Source organism: Dipodomys merriami, unplaced genomic scaffold (assembly GCF_024711535.1).
Source record: "Dipodomys merriami isolate MVZ:Mamm:240054 unplaced genomic scaffold, mDipMer1.0.p SCAF_48, whole genome shotgun sequence".
NCBI lineage: Eukaryota > Metazoa > Chordata > Mammalia > Rodentia > Heteromyidae > Dipodomys > Dipodomys merriami.
Genome location: NW_027206046.1, coordinates 3,752,178 through 3,769,878, shown reverse-complemented (window position 1 = coordinate 3,769,878; position 17,701 = coordinate 3,752,178). Strand labels below are relative to the sequence as shown.

Sequence of the window (17,701 nt, the reverse complement as noted above, 5' to 3'; positions counted from 1 at the left end):
TTTATAATGTAATTGATTTCTAAAAAAATCTGATTACAGTTGAGGATATAGTTCAGTGGTAGAGTGTTTGTTTAGCACACACAAAGCCCCAGAGTTTGATCTCAGAACCACCCCTCTTCCCACAAAAAAGAGCCATGCAAACCCAGCTTCTAAGTTCAAGTCTTATCCAGGAACACTCTGTGTTCAAGGATATGGAACAGTCATTTAACAAGCCACCATGAGCAACAGCACAGGCTAAAGTTCATTGAAGATAAATACTCATTGTGGCTGCCACCTAGGTTAGGACTATAGTAGATACTAGCACCGTTAGGTTTTAAGACTTAAATTAACAAGTAATTCTGGGTGCTAGTGGCTCATATCAGTAATCCTACCTATTTAGGAGGCTGAAATCTGAGGATCAAACTTTGAAGTCAACCTGGACAGGAAAGTCTACAAGACTCCTATAACTCCAATTAAACACTCAAAACGTAGGAGTAAAGGTGTGGCTCAAGTGGTAGAGCCCTAGCCTTGAGCATAAAAGCTCAGGGACAGTACCCTGGCCCAGAGTTCAAGCACCAGGATAGTAGGCACAGACACACACAAAAAAATCACAAATAGTGGCTCTCTTCTATAATCTATTAAACCAAAAGTCCTTTAATAGTACCTTTAATAGTGATACTTGAAAATAAAAACCTTCCTGCAGTGATTAACCAAAAAAAAACAAAAACAAAAAACAAACAAAAAAAAACCTGTCACATTGAAGGAAGTATAAAGGAGAGGAATTTCGACTGTTCTGTGATTAAACCAGATCTGAAATACTTCATCTTCTAAGAGTGATGAACAATAGATGTAGTCTATTTCAGGTTGGTAACATTTGTTTAATTAAAATATTTTTCAGTAAGCTAGTAAGGCATTTTAGTAACTTGAGCTTTCAGGTAGAAAAATAGACTTTTTTTTTTTAAAGTATAAACTTGTTTGCATTGCTAGAGATTGAATCTAGGGCCTTTCAAATAATAACTAAGTACTTAACTACTAAGCTATATTACATTATATCCCAGTCCTAAATTTTTACATCTTTGTGTATGTATGTGTGTGTGCCAAGAGTTAGTGGTGTATGAACTCAGGGCCTGGGTACTGTCTCTCTCTCTTTTTTTTTTAGTTGGTCATAGGGCTTAAACTCTGGACTTGGGCACTATCCTTACACTCTTCAGCTCAAGGTGAGTGCTCTACCACTTGAGCCACAGTGCCACTTCCGGTTTTCTGAGTGGTTTATTGGAGGTAAGAATCTCACGGATTTTTCTGCCCAGGCTGGCTTTGAACCGTGATCCTCAGATCTCAGCCTCCTCAATAGCTAGGATTATGGGCATGAGTCACTGATGCCCAGCTGGGTACTGTCTCTTACTACCACTATCCCAAATCCCCACTTCCAAATCAAGGCTAGCACTTTACCACTTGAGCCATACTTCTACTTCTCTCTCTTTACTTGTAACTTGGATACTAATTTCTTGGATGTCTGCCCAAACTGACTTCAAACTTCAATCCTCAGATATCAGCCTCCTGAGTAGCTAGAATTAGCTTTACAGGTGTGAATCATTGGTGCCTAGCCTAAATTTAAATCTATGGATAGATTTTGACAGTGCTGTGCTATTTCATAATGTGCTGCAAATGCTGGAAAAAAAATAGTTTGAAAAATACATACCTTGTCTCATTTCTTTCGATGTACATAACAAAATGAAAAGAACAATGAACTATTAAGAAGAAAAAGCCCTGTAGCATGTGCATTTGGAGTAATCACTCCAGGAACAGGACATTAAAGAGCTTTATGGATGGCTATTGTCTGCTTACCCAACAAGCAGGCTAGATATATGGCCTAGTAAAAAGAACAAACAAGACAAAAATCTTGCATATTTTAGGGTTTGTAGCTAGGCGATATGTTAAGAAAATGGAGGAAAAAATAAAAACATGACTTACCTGAACTGCCAAGCTGTTTATAAAACCTGTACTCTAAATGAAGCTGTGGAGCACGTGATTTTATTGGTTCCTGAAACCCAAAAAGAAAAACTGTGATCAAATTTAAACAAAAGGGATTTTTCCATTTGTACATTTTTTTCAGAGTTACTATTGTCTAAATACCTAATGTTTTAAGAGATTGTATCTATATCATAGTCTTTGTCACTCTTTGTCACTGAATAGACAGCTGAGAGGAGATGGGCTAGATTATATGCAACCCCTTCCATAGATGACCAAGTAAAAACAGATTCTCCATGAGGCATCACTGAAGGATATCTCTTCAGCAAGAAATAATATGAAACGTATTCTCCCAGGAAATAAGATGTCAACTTTTTTTTTGGGGGGGGGGTTGGTTGTGGGGGCGGAACTCGGCCTGGGCGCTGTCCCTCAGCTCTTCAGCTCAAGGCTAGCACCCTACCACTTGAACCACAGTGCCACTTCTGGCATTTTCTGCTTTTGTGGTGCTGAGGAATCAAACCCAGAGCCTCAGGCATGCGAGGCAAGCACTCTACCACTGAGGCAACTTCCTAGCCCTGTCAAATATTTTTTAAAAGCTAAATGCATAACAACATGTATTTCTTGCATGCTTAATTATGAATTCTGGGACTTTTATAATTTTCTTGTTTTTAGAAAAATATATTCTAAAAAAAAAGTTTCAGCTGGGCGCAGGTGGCTCATGCCTGTAATCCTAGTTACTCAGGGGGCTGAGATCTGAGAATCGTGGTTCAAATCCAGCCCAGGCAGTGAGACTCTTATCTCCAACTAACCACTAGAAAAGGGGAAGTGGTGCTGTGGTTCAAGCAGTAGATCTCTCGCCTTGAGCTGAAGAGCGCAGGGATACACCCAAGCCCAGAATTCTAGTCCCACAACCAACCAAAAAAAAAAAAGTTTCAAATAGGGCTGGGAAGGTGGCTCAGTAGTAGAGTGCTTGCCTTGCATGCTTGAGGCCCTGAGTTGTATTCCTCAGCACCGCCGCATAAACAAAAAGTGGTGCTGTGGCTCAAGTGGTAGAGCACTAGCCTTTAGCTGAAGAGTTGAGGGACAGCGTCCTGGCCAAGTTCAGCCCCCACAACCAATCAAAAAAAAAAAAAAGTTTCAAACACACAAAAAAATGGCAAAAGTAAACATAATGAGATAACCATTTAAAAGATACCACTATTAATATTTTGGAAAATATTTAACCAAGTATTTCCTTTGTGGATTTAAAAAAATACACAGTTTCTTATATCCTAAATTCTATGTAGTCCAGGCTGGTTTTGAAGCTGAAAATCATACTGACACAATCTCCAGGGGTTATACATGTGATCACCATACTTAGATTTGACATAAAACCTAAAACAAAGCAGGTTGTGTTCTAGGAACATGGCTGAAACCTTATCTCAAAAATTACAAGTAGGGCTGGGAAGGTGGCTCAGTGGTAGAGCGCTTGCCTTGCATGCATGAGGCATGCACCACATAAGCAAAAAGAAAAAAAGCCAGAAGTGGCACTGTGGCTCAAGTGGTAGAGTGCTAGCCTTGAGCTGAAGAGCTGAGGGACAGCACCCAGTTCAGGCCCCATGACCTGACACACAAAAACAAAACAAAACAAGCACACGCCCAGGCACCCATGGTTCATGTCTATAAATCCTAAGCTACTCAGGGGACTGAGATCTGAGGATCACAGCTCAAAGCCAGCCTGGGCAGGAAAGTCCATGAGACTCATATCCAAATAACTACCAGAAAACCAGAAGTAGCACTGTGGCTCAAGTGTTAAAGAGCTCGCCTTGAGCTAAAGAGCTCAGGGACAGTGCCAAGGCCCACAGAGTTCAAGACCCACAACTGACCAAAAAAAAAAAAAAAGGCACAAAAGAGTAGAGATATGCTCAGTGACAGAACCCCTTTCTTATAAGTGTGAGACCCTGATTTAAAATCCCATTATTACTAGAAACAAACAACAAACCACCTTTATATGAGGGGTAGGGGAGGTAAATTCTAGTCTATGCTTTATTGGATAATTATTTTTAAATGTTTCCTCCCATTTCATAGGTTGCCTTTTCATTCTGCCAAATGTCTCTGGATCCACAGAAGCTTAAAATGTTGCTAAAGTTCAATTTATCAATTTTTTCTTTGGTTGTTCGTAATTTTTGGTATCATACGAAGAAACTGCTAGCAAATGCAATGTGATATTATTTTTCCCCTATGATTTATGGTCACTGAGGTCTTTAATTCACCAAGTATTTTTTTTTGCCCCCGGTCCTGGGCTTGAATTCAGACACTGAGCCCAGTCCCTGAGCCTCTGTGTGCTCAAGGCTAGTGCTCTACCACTTGAGCCATAGCACCACTTTTCTGTTTATGTGATATGGAGGAATTGAACCCAGGGCTTCATACATGCTAGGCCTAAGTACTTTACCACTAAGCCCAAGAGTTAATTTTTGTACATAAGGTAAAGGTTCAACTTTATAACATGTGGATATCCAGTTTTCCCAGTACCACTGGTTGAAAATACTGTCATTTTTCCCACTAAGTGGTTTTATGTCCTATTTATTCAGTGTTCAAGAGATTTTCCAACTTCCTTCCCTTGGTAACACAGGCTGATGTTTAATAAGTTGCATAGATTATATTTAGATTTTGTTCAAATCTCCTTGCTGAAATAAATAAGAGTTATCTTTTTTTGTGGGGGGGGATCTGGTCATGGGGCCTGAACTCTGGGCCTGGGCACTGTCCCTCAGCTCTTCAGCTCAAGCCTAGCGCTCTACCACTTGAGCCACAGCACCACTTCCAGATTTTTTTTTTCTTTTTGCTTATGTGGTGCTGAGGAATCAAGGCCAGGGCCTCATGCATGCAAGGCAAGCGCTCTACCACTGAGCCACCTTCCCAGCCCCAATAAGAGTTATCTTATGTCCTCAAAAACAAGATCAATAGTTCCTCAACAATCTATGAATACTGTAATGGATAGCTTCAAATAACTAAACTATCAATCCTTTCTTAGGCTTTTATTAGGCAAAGTAATTTCAGTTCCATAAACTTCCAGACTAGTTTTACTTTTTATTTTTAATTCTTTATCTTTGAGGATTGATTCCACCCTGAATCCATTTGGAATGTTTCTGACTAGTGTGATAAAGTCTCAAGCCATTCTATTCTACTTGGGATAAGAACCATCCCTTTCCAGGAAGCAGAAGTGTGGCTCAAGTGTTAGAGCACTAGTCTTTTTTTTTTTTTTTTTGGTCAACCATGGGACTTGAACTCTTGGGCCTGGGGTGCTGTCCCTAAGCTCTTCAGCTCAAGGTGAGTACTCTATCTTACCACTTGAGCCACAGTACCACTTCCAGTTTTCTGAGTGGTTTATTGGAGATAAGTCTCACAGAATTTCCTGCCTGAGCTGGCTTTGAACCATGATCCTCAGATCTCAGCCTCCTGAGTAGCTAGGATTACAGGCATGAGCCACTGGCACTGGCTAGAGCACTAGTCTTGAGTGTAAAAAGGGAAACCAAGACTGAAAGGCCCTGAGTTCAAGCCCCAGTACTTGCACATGAATCAATAAATGAACAAATGAACAAATAATTCCTTTCTGGCAATCCATGATGTATATGCTGCCTACCTGTGGTATACCTGTCTTTATACTGTAATGCTTGTATTCAAGTAATTTTTATTTTATTAAAAATGGCCCCAAAGTACAAGAGTAGTGATGTCAGCAATTTGGATATGCCAAAGAAATACCAACTAAAAAGAAAAAAGTGCTCCACCTAAAGAAAAAAACATTTGGGGGCTGGGAAGGTGGCTCAGTGGTAGAGCGCTTGCCTTGCATGCCTGAGGCCCTGGGTTCGATTCCTCAGCACCACATAAACAAAAAGAAAAAGCTGGAAGTGGTGCTGTGGCTCAAGTGGTAGAGCACTAGCCTTGAGCTGAAGAGCTCAGGGACAGCACCCAGGCCCAGAGTTCAGGCCCCACAGCCGGACCAAAAAAAAAAAAAAAAAAGAAAAAAACATTTGTGCTGGGTATGGTGGCACATGTCTCTAATTCTAGCACTTAAAAGGCTGAAGCAGAAGGCTCACAAATTTGAGGCCAGCCTGGGCTACACAGCAAGACCATGTCCTCCTTGCCCCCAATAAAACATTTGTGGCAAGAATTAATCTTTTTCCTCTGTGGAAAAAAAAAAACATAAAAGACATTCAAACAAGTTTTGCTACTATATCTCAAGCTGCAAACATTATGGCCATAATGCATGGTAAGTACATTAAGATGGAAATGGTAGTAAATTATGGCATCTGGTGCTATCTGCATTTTAAGGCAACCACTGAGAGTCTTGGGAAATATTTCATAAGGATAAGGATACTACAGTGTTGATTTCTCTATCTTTCCATTCCCTGTTCTTTGCTCCAGTAGATATTTGCTTTGTGTTTAAAATTTTTCTGCTGTTCTTCAGACTTGAATCCAGTGGATCTCACATTGCTTCACCACTTCCTTATCAGCTGTCCTCTCCTCTGTATACTTGATCCTCCCTCACTCCCTCCCCACAAATGCTGTAGCCACCATCCCAGAACTATATCCAAGTTCTGCTCAAAAGCTCTGGGAGGCTCCCAGGTGCCAGTCGACTGGAAGATTCTGGCCTGGCACTGTGGCTCTTCCTCAGGTTCTCCTCCACAGGAAGTTAGTAAGTAGTCCTGTAGTATTCTCTAGCATATCTGACTTTTCACTTTTCCTGACCATGTGAGTAATCCTAATTATTTAAGGCTACTTACAAGGCAGAAGCAGCTCTTAAGATACTTTAAAATTGTCTCATAAAAACTGGGCACCAAGCTGGGCACTGGTGGCTCATGCCTGTAATACTAGCTACTCAGGAGGCTGAGATCTGAAGATCTCGGTTCAAAGCTAGCCCGAGCAAGAAAGTCGTGAAATTCTTATCTCCAATAAACCACGAAAAAACCAGAAATGGCGCTGTAGCTCAAGTGGTAGAGCGCTAGCCTTGAGCTGAAGAGCTGAGGGACAGTGCTCAGGCCCAGAGTTCAAGCCCATGACTGACAAAACAAAAACAAAAAATAAACAAAACCTGGGCACCAGTGGCTCATCCTAGCTATTCAGAAGGTTGAGATTTGAAGATCTGAGCAGGAAAGCTGTGAGATTCTTATCTCCAATTAAAATAAAAAAATAGAATTGGAACGGTGGCTCAAAGTGGTAGAGTGCTAGCCTTGAGCACAAAAGTTCAGATGAGAGACAATACCCAGGCTCTGAGTAGCCCCCAGACCAACACAAAACAAAACAATACAAAAATTCTTATTACTGTATACTTGCTCCTGTCACTTTATTTTTCAAGACTGCTTTTGAGATTTTTTTCTTCTATTAGAATTCTGTCTATATTTCCTCTACCAAATTTATACTAGTCAATTTATCTCTGTATTATTTTTTTTTGCGGGGGGGGGGTGGGGCGGGGGAGGTCCAGTCGTGGGCCTGAACTCTGGGCCTGGGCGCTGTCCCTCAGCTCTTCAGCTCAAGGCTAGCACTCTACCACTTGAGCCACAGCGCCACTTCCAGCTTTCTTTTTGCTTATGTGATACTGAGGAATCAAACTCAGGGCCTAAAGCATGCAAGGCAAGCACTCTACCACTGAGCCACCTTCCCAGCCCTTAACTCTATATTATTGACATGATTTACCATTACATTTCACTTCCTCTATTATTTTTCCTTCTACTTTGTATGGCCAATGTAGCTCAGTAGTAGAAGGCATACATTGCACTTATGAAGCCCTGGGTTCAATCCCAGGAGGAAGAAAAACAAAGCAAAACAAAACAAGAACCCTAAGAATGGAATTTATATCTATTAATATGGTATGTCTGAGAACTACATTTCTCTTTCAAGTAAAAAGGTAAATAAAGGTGTTTTAGAGCATAACAGTCTTATCTGTGAGTCTGTTTTCTTGATGTTTGGCTTATTCTCCAAGGAATACAACAGTATAGTGACTGAGCTCCTTTCATTGTAAGGGAAAAATCTGTATTAAGTATCATGCTCCTATAAGGTAGCCATCTGCTGTAGGTTTAGGATTTCAGGCAGGCATGTGTGTTCCAGAATAACCAGGATTCTGGCAAATGGCCAGACTTCTATGAAAATGAAATAAACATCTGGCACAGAAATACAAAGAAGCTCTGCTGGCTGCTGTTTCAATTCTACTTTGTTTGGATCTTCACTGTGGGCTCTTATTTCTTTGGTTTTTAAGAACTTTAAAAAACAACTAGCCTCCAGGCATCGGTGGCTCACTCCTGTAATCCTACCTACTTAGGAGACTGATCTGAGGATTGTGGCTCAAAACCAACCCGGGCAGGAAACTCTGTGAGACTCTTATCTCCAATAAACCACACAGAAAAGGGAAGTGGCTGAAGTGGTAGAGTACTCGCCTTGAGCTGAATAGCTGAGGGATAGTGCCCAGGCCCAGAGTTCAAGCCCCACAACCGACCAAAAAAAAAAAAAAAAAAAAAAAGCCTAGGTACTCTAGGTAGCCTAGGTATGGTGGCTTATGACTGTAGTCATTAGAATTCGAATTAAGTAGACCTGCTTTCTTCTTTCTCCCCAGAAATCACACCTCTAGCTTGCAACTAATGAAGTTCAAAGCTACCTGTAAACTTTGGGGGACTTACTAGTATTTCTAGAGGACAGACATTTATATAGAAATTAGTCATATAAATTATTCCATATAACTAAAAATGGCTTGGAATCAACTTTAAATTCAAGAAAGAACTGTTTCTAAACTTATTGTTCCTCCAAGAAATAAAATTAATCTTTCCTTCTTTCCTTCCTTCCTTTCTTCCTTTCTCTCTTTCCTTTCTTTCCTTCCTTCTTTCTTTCTTTCCTTCTTTCTTTCCTTTCTTTCTTTTCTTCTTTCTTTCTTTCTTTGTCAGTTGCAGAGCTTAAACTCAGAGCCTGGGCACTGTCCCAGAGCTTTTCTACTCAAAGCTAGAACTCCACCACTTTGAGCCACAGCTCCACATCTACTACTTCTAGTTTTCTGGTGATGAGAGAAGAGTCTCACAGACTTTCCTGCCTAGGTTGGCTTTGAACCATGATTAGCCTACTAAGTAGCTAGGATTACAGGCATGAACCTGTAGCACTAAGCTTAAAATGAATTATTTTTTAAGTAGGGCATTTTTGTTCTTTGTGGGTTATGGGGCTTGAACTCAGGGCCTGGGCCCAGTCCCTGAACCTCTTTGTGCTCAAGGCTACTGCTCTACCACTTGAGGCACAGTGCCACTTCAGGTTTTTGAGAGGTTAATTGAAGATAGGACTCTCATGGGGAATTTTCTGTCCGGGCTGGCTTCAAACTGTGATCCTCAGATCTCAGCCTCTTTTTTTTTTTTTTGGTTGGTCATTGGGCTTGAATTCGGCTTGGGCGCTGTCCTTGCGCTTTTTGGCTCAAAGTGAGTGCTCTACTGCTTGAGCCACAGTGCCACTTCTGGCTTTTTCTGCTTATGTGGTTCTGAGGAATTGAACCCAGGGCCTCATGCATGCAAGGCAAGCACTCTACCACTGAGTTAACTTCCCAGCCTTGAAAGATTTTTAAGACCCTGATTAGAAAAACAGATTTGGTTTTCTTCTAAATTTATTTAGCAGTTTGTTGTTGTTGTTCTTATTGTTGTTTTCTGTCAGTCACGAGGCTTGAATTCTGGGCCTGGGCACCAACCCTGAGCTCTTCAGCTCAAGATAAGCACTCTACCACTTGAGTCACAGAACCACTTTTGGTTTTCTGGTGGTTAACTGGGGATAACAGTCCCATGGACTTTCCTGCCTGGGCTGGCTTTGAACCCCAATCCTCAGATTCAGCCTCCTGACTATCTAGGATAACAGGTGTAAATCTGCAATCTTTATTTAGTAGGTTTTTTTTGTTTTGTTTTTTATTTTTTTGGGTCCGGTCATGGGGCCTGAACTCTGGGCCTGGGCATTGTCCCTCAGCTCTTCAGCTCAAGGCTAGCGCTCTACCACTTGAGCCACAGCGCCACTTCCGGCTTTTTTCTTTTTGCTTATGTGGTGCTGAGGAATCGAACCCAGGGCCTCATGCATGCAAGGCAAGCGCTCTACCACTGAGCCACCTTTCCAGCCCTATTTAGTAGTTTTAAAAAATTAAAAATTTTTGAAAATTGTCAGGAGCCAGTGGCACATTATCTATAATCCTAGCTACTCAGGAGGTTGAGATTTGAGGATCATGGCTCAAAGCCAGCACAGTAAGAAAAAGTCTGTGAGATTCTTATCTCCACTAAACTACCAAAAAGGCCTAGAACTGGAGCTGTGGCTCAAATGTTAAAGGAATAGCTAGCCTTGAGCAAAAAAAAGCTCACCTTAGCCCTGAGTTCAAGTCCCAGAATTGGCACACACATGAGCCCCCAACACATACACACGCACACACACGCACGCACGCACGCATACACGCACATGTGTGTACAGTAAAGCTGGGTAGAGTGGCTCAGGACTGTGTAATTCTAAGATGCACAAGAGGTAGAAATTGGGGGATTGAAGATTGAGGCCAGTCCAGGAAAAAAGTTCATGAGAGGCTGAGAATGTGGCTTAGTGGTAGAGGGCTTGCCTAGCAAGCTTCGCCCTGGGTTCATTCAATTCCTCAGTTTCACATAAACAGAAAAAGCCAGAAATGGTGTTATAGCTCAAGTGGTAGAGTGCTAGCCTTTAGCAAAAGAAGCTCAAGGACAGGCCCCAGGCCCTAAGTTCAACCCTCAGGACAGGAACAACAACAAAAAAAGTGTATGAGACTCCATCTCAAAAAATATTTGTCGGGACTGGGAAGGTGGCTCAGTGGTAGAGTGCTTGCCTTGCATGCATGAGGCTCTGGGTTCAATTCCTCAGCACCACATAAGAAAAAAGCTGGAAGTGGCGCTGTGGCTCAAGTGGTAGAGCGCTAGCCTTGAGCTGAAGAGCTGAGGGACAGGGCCCAGGCCCAGAGTTCAGGCCCTACGACCGGACCAAAAAAAAAATATATATATATATATATTTGTGCATAGTGGCACATCCTGGTACAATGACTAGATGGATGCAGTGGTACATGACTGTTATTCCTTGAAATGTAAGGAACACAAGTAGGAAGATTGTTGTCCAGGCTGGCCAGGGCATAAAGTAAAACTCTACCTCAAAAATAACCAATACAGAGCTGAGATGCAAAGTGCTTACCTAGAAATCCAATATCCTAACTTCAATTCCCAGCACCAAATGAGAAAAGTAAAAAAAAAAAAAAAAAAAAAAAAAAAAAAGAAAAGTAAAAAAAGCAACCCCAGTACAGCCAAAATTAAAATACAAAAATATTAGCACCAAGAATACCAACACATAATTACTACAAACACAAATTCTACTCACCAGTTTGATTGCTACATATTCATTGGTGTAGAGATTTTTACCTAAGGGAAAAGCAGAGTATATATATATATGTTTAGTGTCATTTCTTCTGGGAAATCCACAGAAAAATCTTAGCTTACAGGGTCATGAGAAAGGTCACATTCCCAAAGCTGTTCACATATATGAAATATGATTTCTAAGTGAAAAGCTAACCAGAGATAATGAGATCCAGCAAGACTAGAAAACAAAGAAAAAAAAAAAGCTTGGGAATCCAAAGATGTAAGCTACACAATAAAATTATATTTTAAGAGAAAGAGTAAATCAACCAACCTTGACTTCTTCCTGTTCCCTGACACAATATTTTTTCCCAGCTATTGTACCATAAGGCAACCAAAGAAAAAAATGCCATAATTTCAAAGACAGAATTTTAACTTGTGTTGGAGATATAGTCAGTGGTACAGTGAATGCCTAGTATGTGTGAGACCCCCAAGTCCAATCTTCAGTACTGAAAACTGGGGGAGGGAGAGTAATTTAACCTCTTGCCACAATAAACACAAACTGATTTTTCTAACATGCTAATAGAATATTTTTTATTGTTGTCCTAGTATTTAGTGGCAACTTTAGCTGACCTAATGTATAGATAGAATGAAATAAAATATTACCCAGTTTCTCCTTTTGTGGAACTCATTGACTGTCTATAAGCAGATAGTTCTGCTGTTTAACAGAGCTCATCAGAATTCTACTCTGTATGAACAGGAAACACATCTTTACCTGTACAACACATAGCTCAGGGTTCTTCCTAAATCCTGTAATAATTTTTTTTCTAAACTTGTATACATAGAATCAATATTTTCCTGCACACCTAAAGAACCTAGAGTAATGACGATAAGAAGAGCAACAGTCACTTAGTAAGTCCATATTACATGCTGAGTATTTAGCCCATGCCCAGCCTGAAACCCTTTCAATCCTCAAGCCCTTGGCACATTCTACATAGTTCAGCTACTGCACTAGATTCATACTATTTCTCATATTTTTTCTCCTATTTTATTCCATTAGAGAATAAGTATCATATCCTGAGGGTAGGAAAATTAGGTAATTGTTCTCTTCTTTTTTCTTCTTCCTTTTTTCCTCCTCCTCCTCCTTCTCCTCTTCCACCTCCTCCTTTCTTTCCCCTCCCCCTTCCCCTCCCCCTCCTCCTCCTCCTTTTTTTTTTTTTTGTCAGTCCTGGGGCTTGAACTCTGGGCCTGGGCACTGTCCCTCAGCTCTTCAGCTCAAGGCTAGTGCTCTACCACTTGAGCCACAGTGCCACTTCCTGGTTTTTTGGAGATAAGGGTTTCATGACTTTTCCTGCCAGGGCTGGCTTTGAACTTTGATCCTCAGATCTCGGTCTCCTGAGTAGCTAGGATTACAGGCTTGAACCACCAGGGCCTGGCCAGTTTTCTTAATGCTTTCTAGTGTTTTAAGACCATATTCTGCACATCTGACACTTAAAACCTAGACTGATTTATTGGGATATACTGTATTACTGCTTTTAAAAACTACTAATCCAGGCAGGAAAGTCCATGAGACTCTTATCTCTAATTAACCATCAGAAAATCAGAAGTGGCACTGTGGGTCAAAGTGGTAGAGTGCTAGTCTTAAGCAAAAAAGCTCAGAGTGTGGTTCTGTGGCTCAAGTGGTACAGTGCTCACCTTGAGCTGAAGAGCTGAGGGACAGCACCCAGACCCAGAATACAAGCCCCACAATCAACCAAAAAAAACAACAACAAAAAACAAACAAACAAACAAACAAACAAACAACCCAGGGACAGCGCTTAGGCCAAGTTCAAGCCCTACAACCAACCAAAGAGGGGGTGAAACCTAATATAAATAAATAGCTTTATATGTACATATCATGGAAAAGGATAAAGGTATATAAAGAATCCACAATTATTTTCTAATTTCTCAGTTATTTTCTGATTTTTTTGGGGGGGGAGGGGTCGGTCATGGGCTTGAACTCTGAGCTTGGGCATTTTCCCTCAGCTCTTCAGCTGAAGGCAAGCATTCTACCGCTTGAGCCACAGCACCACTTCCAGTTTTCTAGTGGTTTATTGTAGATAAGAGTCTCAGGGACTTTCCTGCCCGGGCTGATCCTCAGATCTCAGCCTCCTGATTAGCTAGGATTACAGGCGTGAGCCACCAGTGCCTGGCTATTTTCTGATTTTTATTTAACCTAACTTGGTCTTACAATAGAGAAAACCAAACACTGCTCTCATTCACCAAACTGTAGAATGCACCTTGATCAGTCATCCCCCTCATCTTTCTCCCTTCTCCCATTTTACCAAATCTCCTATTTCTACTTTCATGTATGTAAACTGAATATGATTGTATTTGCCCACCATTCCTCTTTCCATCTGCTCCCCTCCTTTTAGCCTCCTTTGCCAGTCCCCTGGGTCATGAATTTATTTCAGCTTCCTAATATTAAAAAAATGATATTCTTAATCAGTGATCAGTCTTCACTACCAAGAGTCATTCCTCCAAAGTTCTCACTAAACTAAAAAGTGATAGACAAACTATGAAATTACTCTCAGCTTTAGTTCATTTTATTTTATTTTATTTTATTTTGTGTGTGTGTGTGGGTGTCGTGGGGCCTAAACTCTGGGCCTGGGCGCTGTCCCTCAGCTCTTCAGCTCAAGGCTAGCACTCTACCATTTGAGCCCCAGTGTCACTTCCGGCTTTTTCTGCTTATGTGGTGCTGAGGAATCGAACCCAGGGCCTCATGCATGCAAGGCAAGCACTCTACCAATGAGCCACTTTCCCAGTCCCTCAGCTTTAATTTTCTATCTATATAAAAATAGAACACAGAAGTATATTAATGAGATAGTCTATAACAACACCAAGCATGGTGGCTGGTAAATAACAAAAGGCTAGCTTGGTTCATTACTGGTCATTTTCTACAAAAGGACCAAAAGAAATGAATACATGCTACACTTTTTATATCTACTTCTTAAAGAGTTGCTGGAGGACGCAATAATTCTCCCCAGCTAAGGCTTGCCTATGTAAATTCTTCTAGGGGATAAATGCATCTGAACAGGCCAACATACAAAATGGAATCCTGTTTAAGTCTAGACAATCACTTAGCCTCTGACCTCAGTGGTACACAGTTTTCAGAAATTTTGCTCTAGAAGAATTTAATTATAAAGACTGAAGACAAAAATTCTGCCCATTTAAAATGAGTAACTACTTCAGGTAAAAAATGTAAATAAGCCGGGCGCCGGTGGCTCACGCCTATAATCCTAGCTACTCAGGAGGCTGAGATCTGAGGATCGCGGTTCAAAGCCAGCCCGGGCAGGAGAGACTGTGAGACTCCTATCTCCAATAAACCACCAGAAAACCGGAAGTGGCGCTGTAGCTCAAGTGGTAGAGCGCTCGCCTTGAGCTGAAGAGCTGAGGGACAGCGTCCAGGCCCAGAGTTCAAGCCCCATGACCGACAAAAAAAAAAAAAAAAAAAAAATGTAAATAAAAATATAACAATAGATGTGAGAAAGGCAAGCAGCTTAATGGACAGAAAAATACCATTGATAACCTGGCACAATCCCAAACACTCAAAGCTTTTAGTGTCTGTTGCACAAAATCCACAATGCCTCCCAAATGCACTTCCTGAAATGTGTTCTTTTATTGTTAATGGAAAACAAACTGTATTACATAGTAATTTGGGAGCTTTATATCTAAATTCCGCTCTTTTGAAGCAGCAGTCCTAGATATAATGCTGCCAATAAAATCATCTGAACAAAATCTTCCTGTTTCAGTACCTACAAGAGACAACATTTACCCATAAGCTTTAACAGACACCATATTATTTCAAAGAACCAGCAGATCTCAGTTCTCAGTCACATGAGAACATACAGTGTGATGAAACATACAGCCTCACTTCCCAGTTTAATTAGATCCCCAGCTGTTACATTTTCTTGCTCTAAAGTAAAAGCAGTATATGTACAAATTTCTATCAGCCAAATGAAGTTAAGGTAATTAGCAGCGATAATGAGTAACCACTTCTTCATACCTCCCATTAGTTACCATGTCTATTACCGACAAGAGAACCGGCAGACCTACTACCTCCCCCATCTAAAGAAATCTCTCGCCAGGTGCCAGCGGCTCATGCCAGCAGCTCATGCCTGTAATCCTAGCTACTCAGGAGCCTAAGATCTGAGGATTGAAGTTTGAAGCCAGCCTGTGCAGGAAAATCTGTATGACTTATTTGCAATTAACCATCCAAAGGCCAGAAGTGCTAGTGGAGCACTAGCCCACCATTCAGCCCAATAAATCAGGCTAGAGCTTAGGGACAGTGTCCATGCCCTGAGTTCAAGCTCTAGGACAAGAAAAGAAAAGAAAAGAAAAGAAAAAGGAAAAGAAAGGAAAGGAAAGGAAAAGGAAAGGAAAGGAAAGGAAAGGAAAGGAAAGGAAGAAGGGTGGGAGGGAGGGAAGAAGCAGAAAGAGAAAGAACATCTCTTTATTAATACAAGAAAAAAAGGCCAAAGGACTTTTCCTTTTTTAGTAACTTATTATTAGTATATTACTATATTATGCAGAAACATTTTCCAAATGCTTACTAAACTAGTATTTTTTTTCTCTTTAATTTTTTTTTTATTATAAAGGTGATTACAGAGAGGTTACAGTTACATAAGTCAGGTAAAGAGTTCATTTCTTTTTTATTGTTGGGCATGGGGCCTGGGCACTGTCCTTGAGATTTTTTTCCTTTAAGCTAGTGCTCTACCTACTTTGAGCAACAGTGCTACTTCCAGTTTTCTGGTGGTTAATTGGAGAAAAGTCTCATGACTTTCCTGCCCGGGCTGGCTTTGAACCACAATCCTCATATCTCAGCCTCCCGAGTAGCTAGGATTATAGACATGAGCCACCAGCACCTGGCCAAAAGCACATTTCTTTTTCGATAATGTCACTCCTTCCATCACTCTCATCAAGATAAACTAAGTTTTTTTTTAAGGGCTTGCCTATCAATAATAATACACAGCTTATCATAATAAATCTTAATTGTTAACACTAACCAGTGATGGTATATAGCATGTTTACTATCAACAAAGCACCAAAACCTAAACTATAGGTTAAGTTCTCTCATATTTATTTTATTTTACTTTTTTGTTGTTGTTGTCAGTTCTGGGGTTTGAACTCTGGGCCTAAACATTGTCCCTGAGCTTTTTTTGCTCAAGGCTGGCACTCTACCACTTGAGCCACAGCACCACGTCCAGTTTTTTCTGTGTATGTGGTACTGAGGAATTGAACCCAGGGCTTTATGCATGCTAAGCAAACACTCTACCACTAAGCCACATCCACAGCCATATTTTACTTATTTTTATACTTACTTGCATATATTCAGTTATTTATTGTTGACACATTGTAAGTGTGGAACTGTTACAATGGAACCTACCTAGTACAATTTAAATATGATTTTTTTTAAAGTTCAGTGGGGTGCTAGTGGCTCATCAGTAATTCTACCTACTCAGGGGGCTGAGGATCACAGTTCAAAACCAGCCCAGGCAGGAAAGACTGTTACCTCCAATAAACTATTCAGAAAAAGCCAGAAGTGCTACTATGGTCTCAAGTGGTAGAGAATTAGACTGAGATAAAGACGCTTAAATATAGAGTCCAGGCCCTGAGTTCAAGCCCCAGACTCCCTGACCCATACACAAAAGTTCATATTCTATGAAGTGAAAAAAGCAAGTTTATACCATAATTTAATTGCATTTCTAAAATATGCCCCAAAATACATTTACAAATTCTGGAAAATTAAATCATTCATTAATTATCATCTCTGGAGACACTTGTTAAATAGAATTAAATCCCCACAGATTCAACAACCTAATTAATAAATAGGCAAAGAACCTAACTAGTTATTTCTCAGAAGAAGTAAAAATGCCTAATTAATACATGAAGAAATACTTAATATCGCTGATCATAAAGAAAATGCAAACCAAAACAACCCTGAGATTCCATCTCACTCCAGTTGGAATGGCCATCATCAAGACATATTACCAACAACAACAAATGCTATTAAGAATGTAGAGAGGGGCTGGGAAGGTGGCTCAGTGGTAGAATGTTTGCCTTACATGCATGAGCCCTGGGTTCAATTCCTAAGCACCACATAAGCAGAAAAAAAAAAAGCCAGAAATGGTGCTGTGGCTCAAGTGGTACAGCATTAGCCTTGAGCTGAAGAGCTGAGGGACAGCACGCAGGCCCAGAGTTCAGACCCCCCCCCCCCCCCGCCACAACAACAACAACAAAAATATGCAGAGAATTAGCTGGGTGTCAGTGGCTTGAGCCTGTAATCCTAGCTACTCAGGAGGCTGAGATCTGAGGATCACGGTTCAAAGCTAGCCCAGGCAGGAAAAGCTGTGAAACTCTTTTTTTTTTTTTTGGGG

General features: G+C 40.8%; 1 protein-coding gene across 9 annotated transcripts in view; it reads right to left on the bottom strand.

Annotated features, from left to right (window-relative positions):
* Csnk1g1 (casein kinase 1 gamma 1) overlaps positions 1-17,701 on the bottom strand; it is a 162,088-nt gene that overhangs the window by 68,136 nt on the left and 76,251 nt on the right. For 8 of the 9 annotated variants that reach the window (XR_011366640.1, XM_069995185.1, XM_069995186.1 and 5 more), the window contains 2 exons: positions 11,311-11,351; positions 1,951-2,020 (listed from right to left, as the gene is read on the bottom strand). Coding sequence is in view for 7 of the 9 variants with exons in the window: in XM_069995185.1 (XP_069851286.1) it covers positions 1,951-2,020; positions 11,311-11,351 (111 nt within the window). In the remaining 2 variants the exon portion in view is untranslated. The remainder of the gene's footprint in view (positions 1-1,950; positions 2,021-11,310; positions 11,352-17,701) is intronic. The other variant, XM_069995193.1, reaches the window with a different exon arrangement.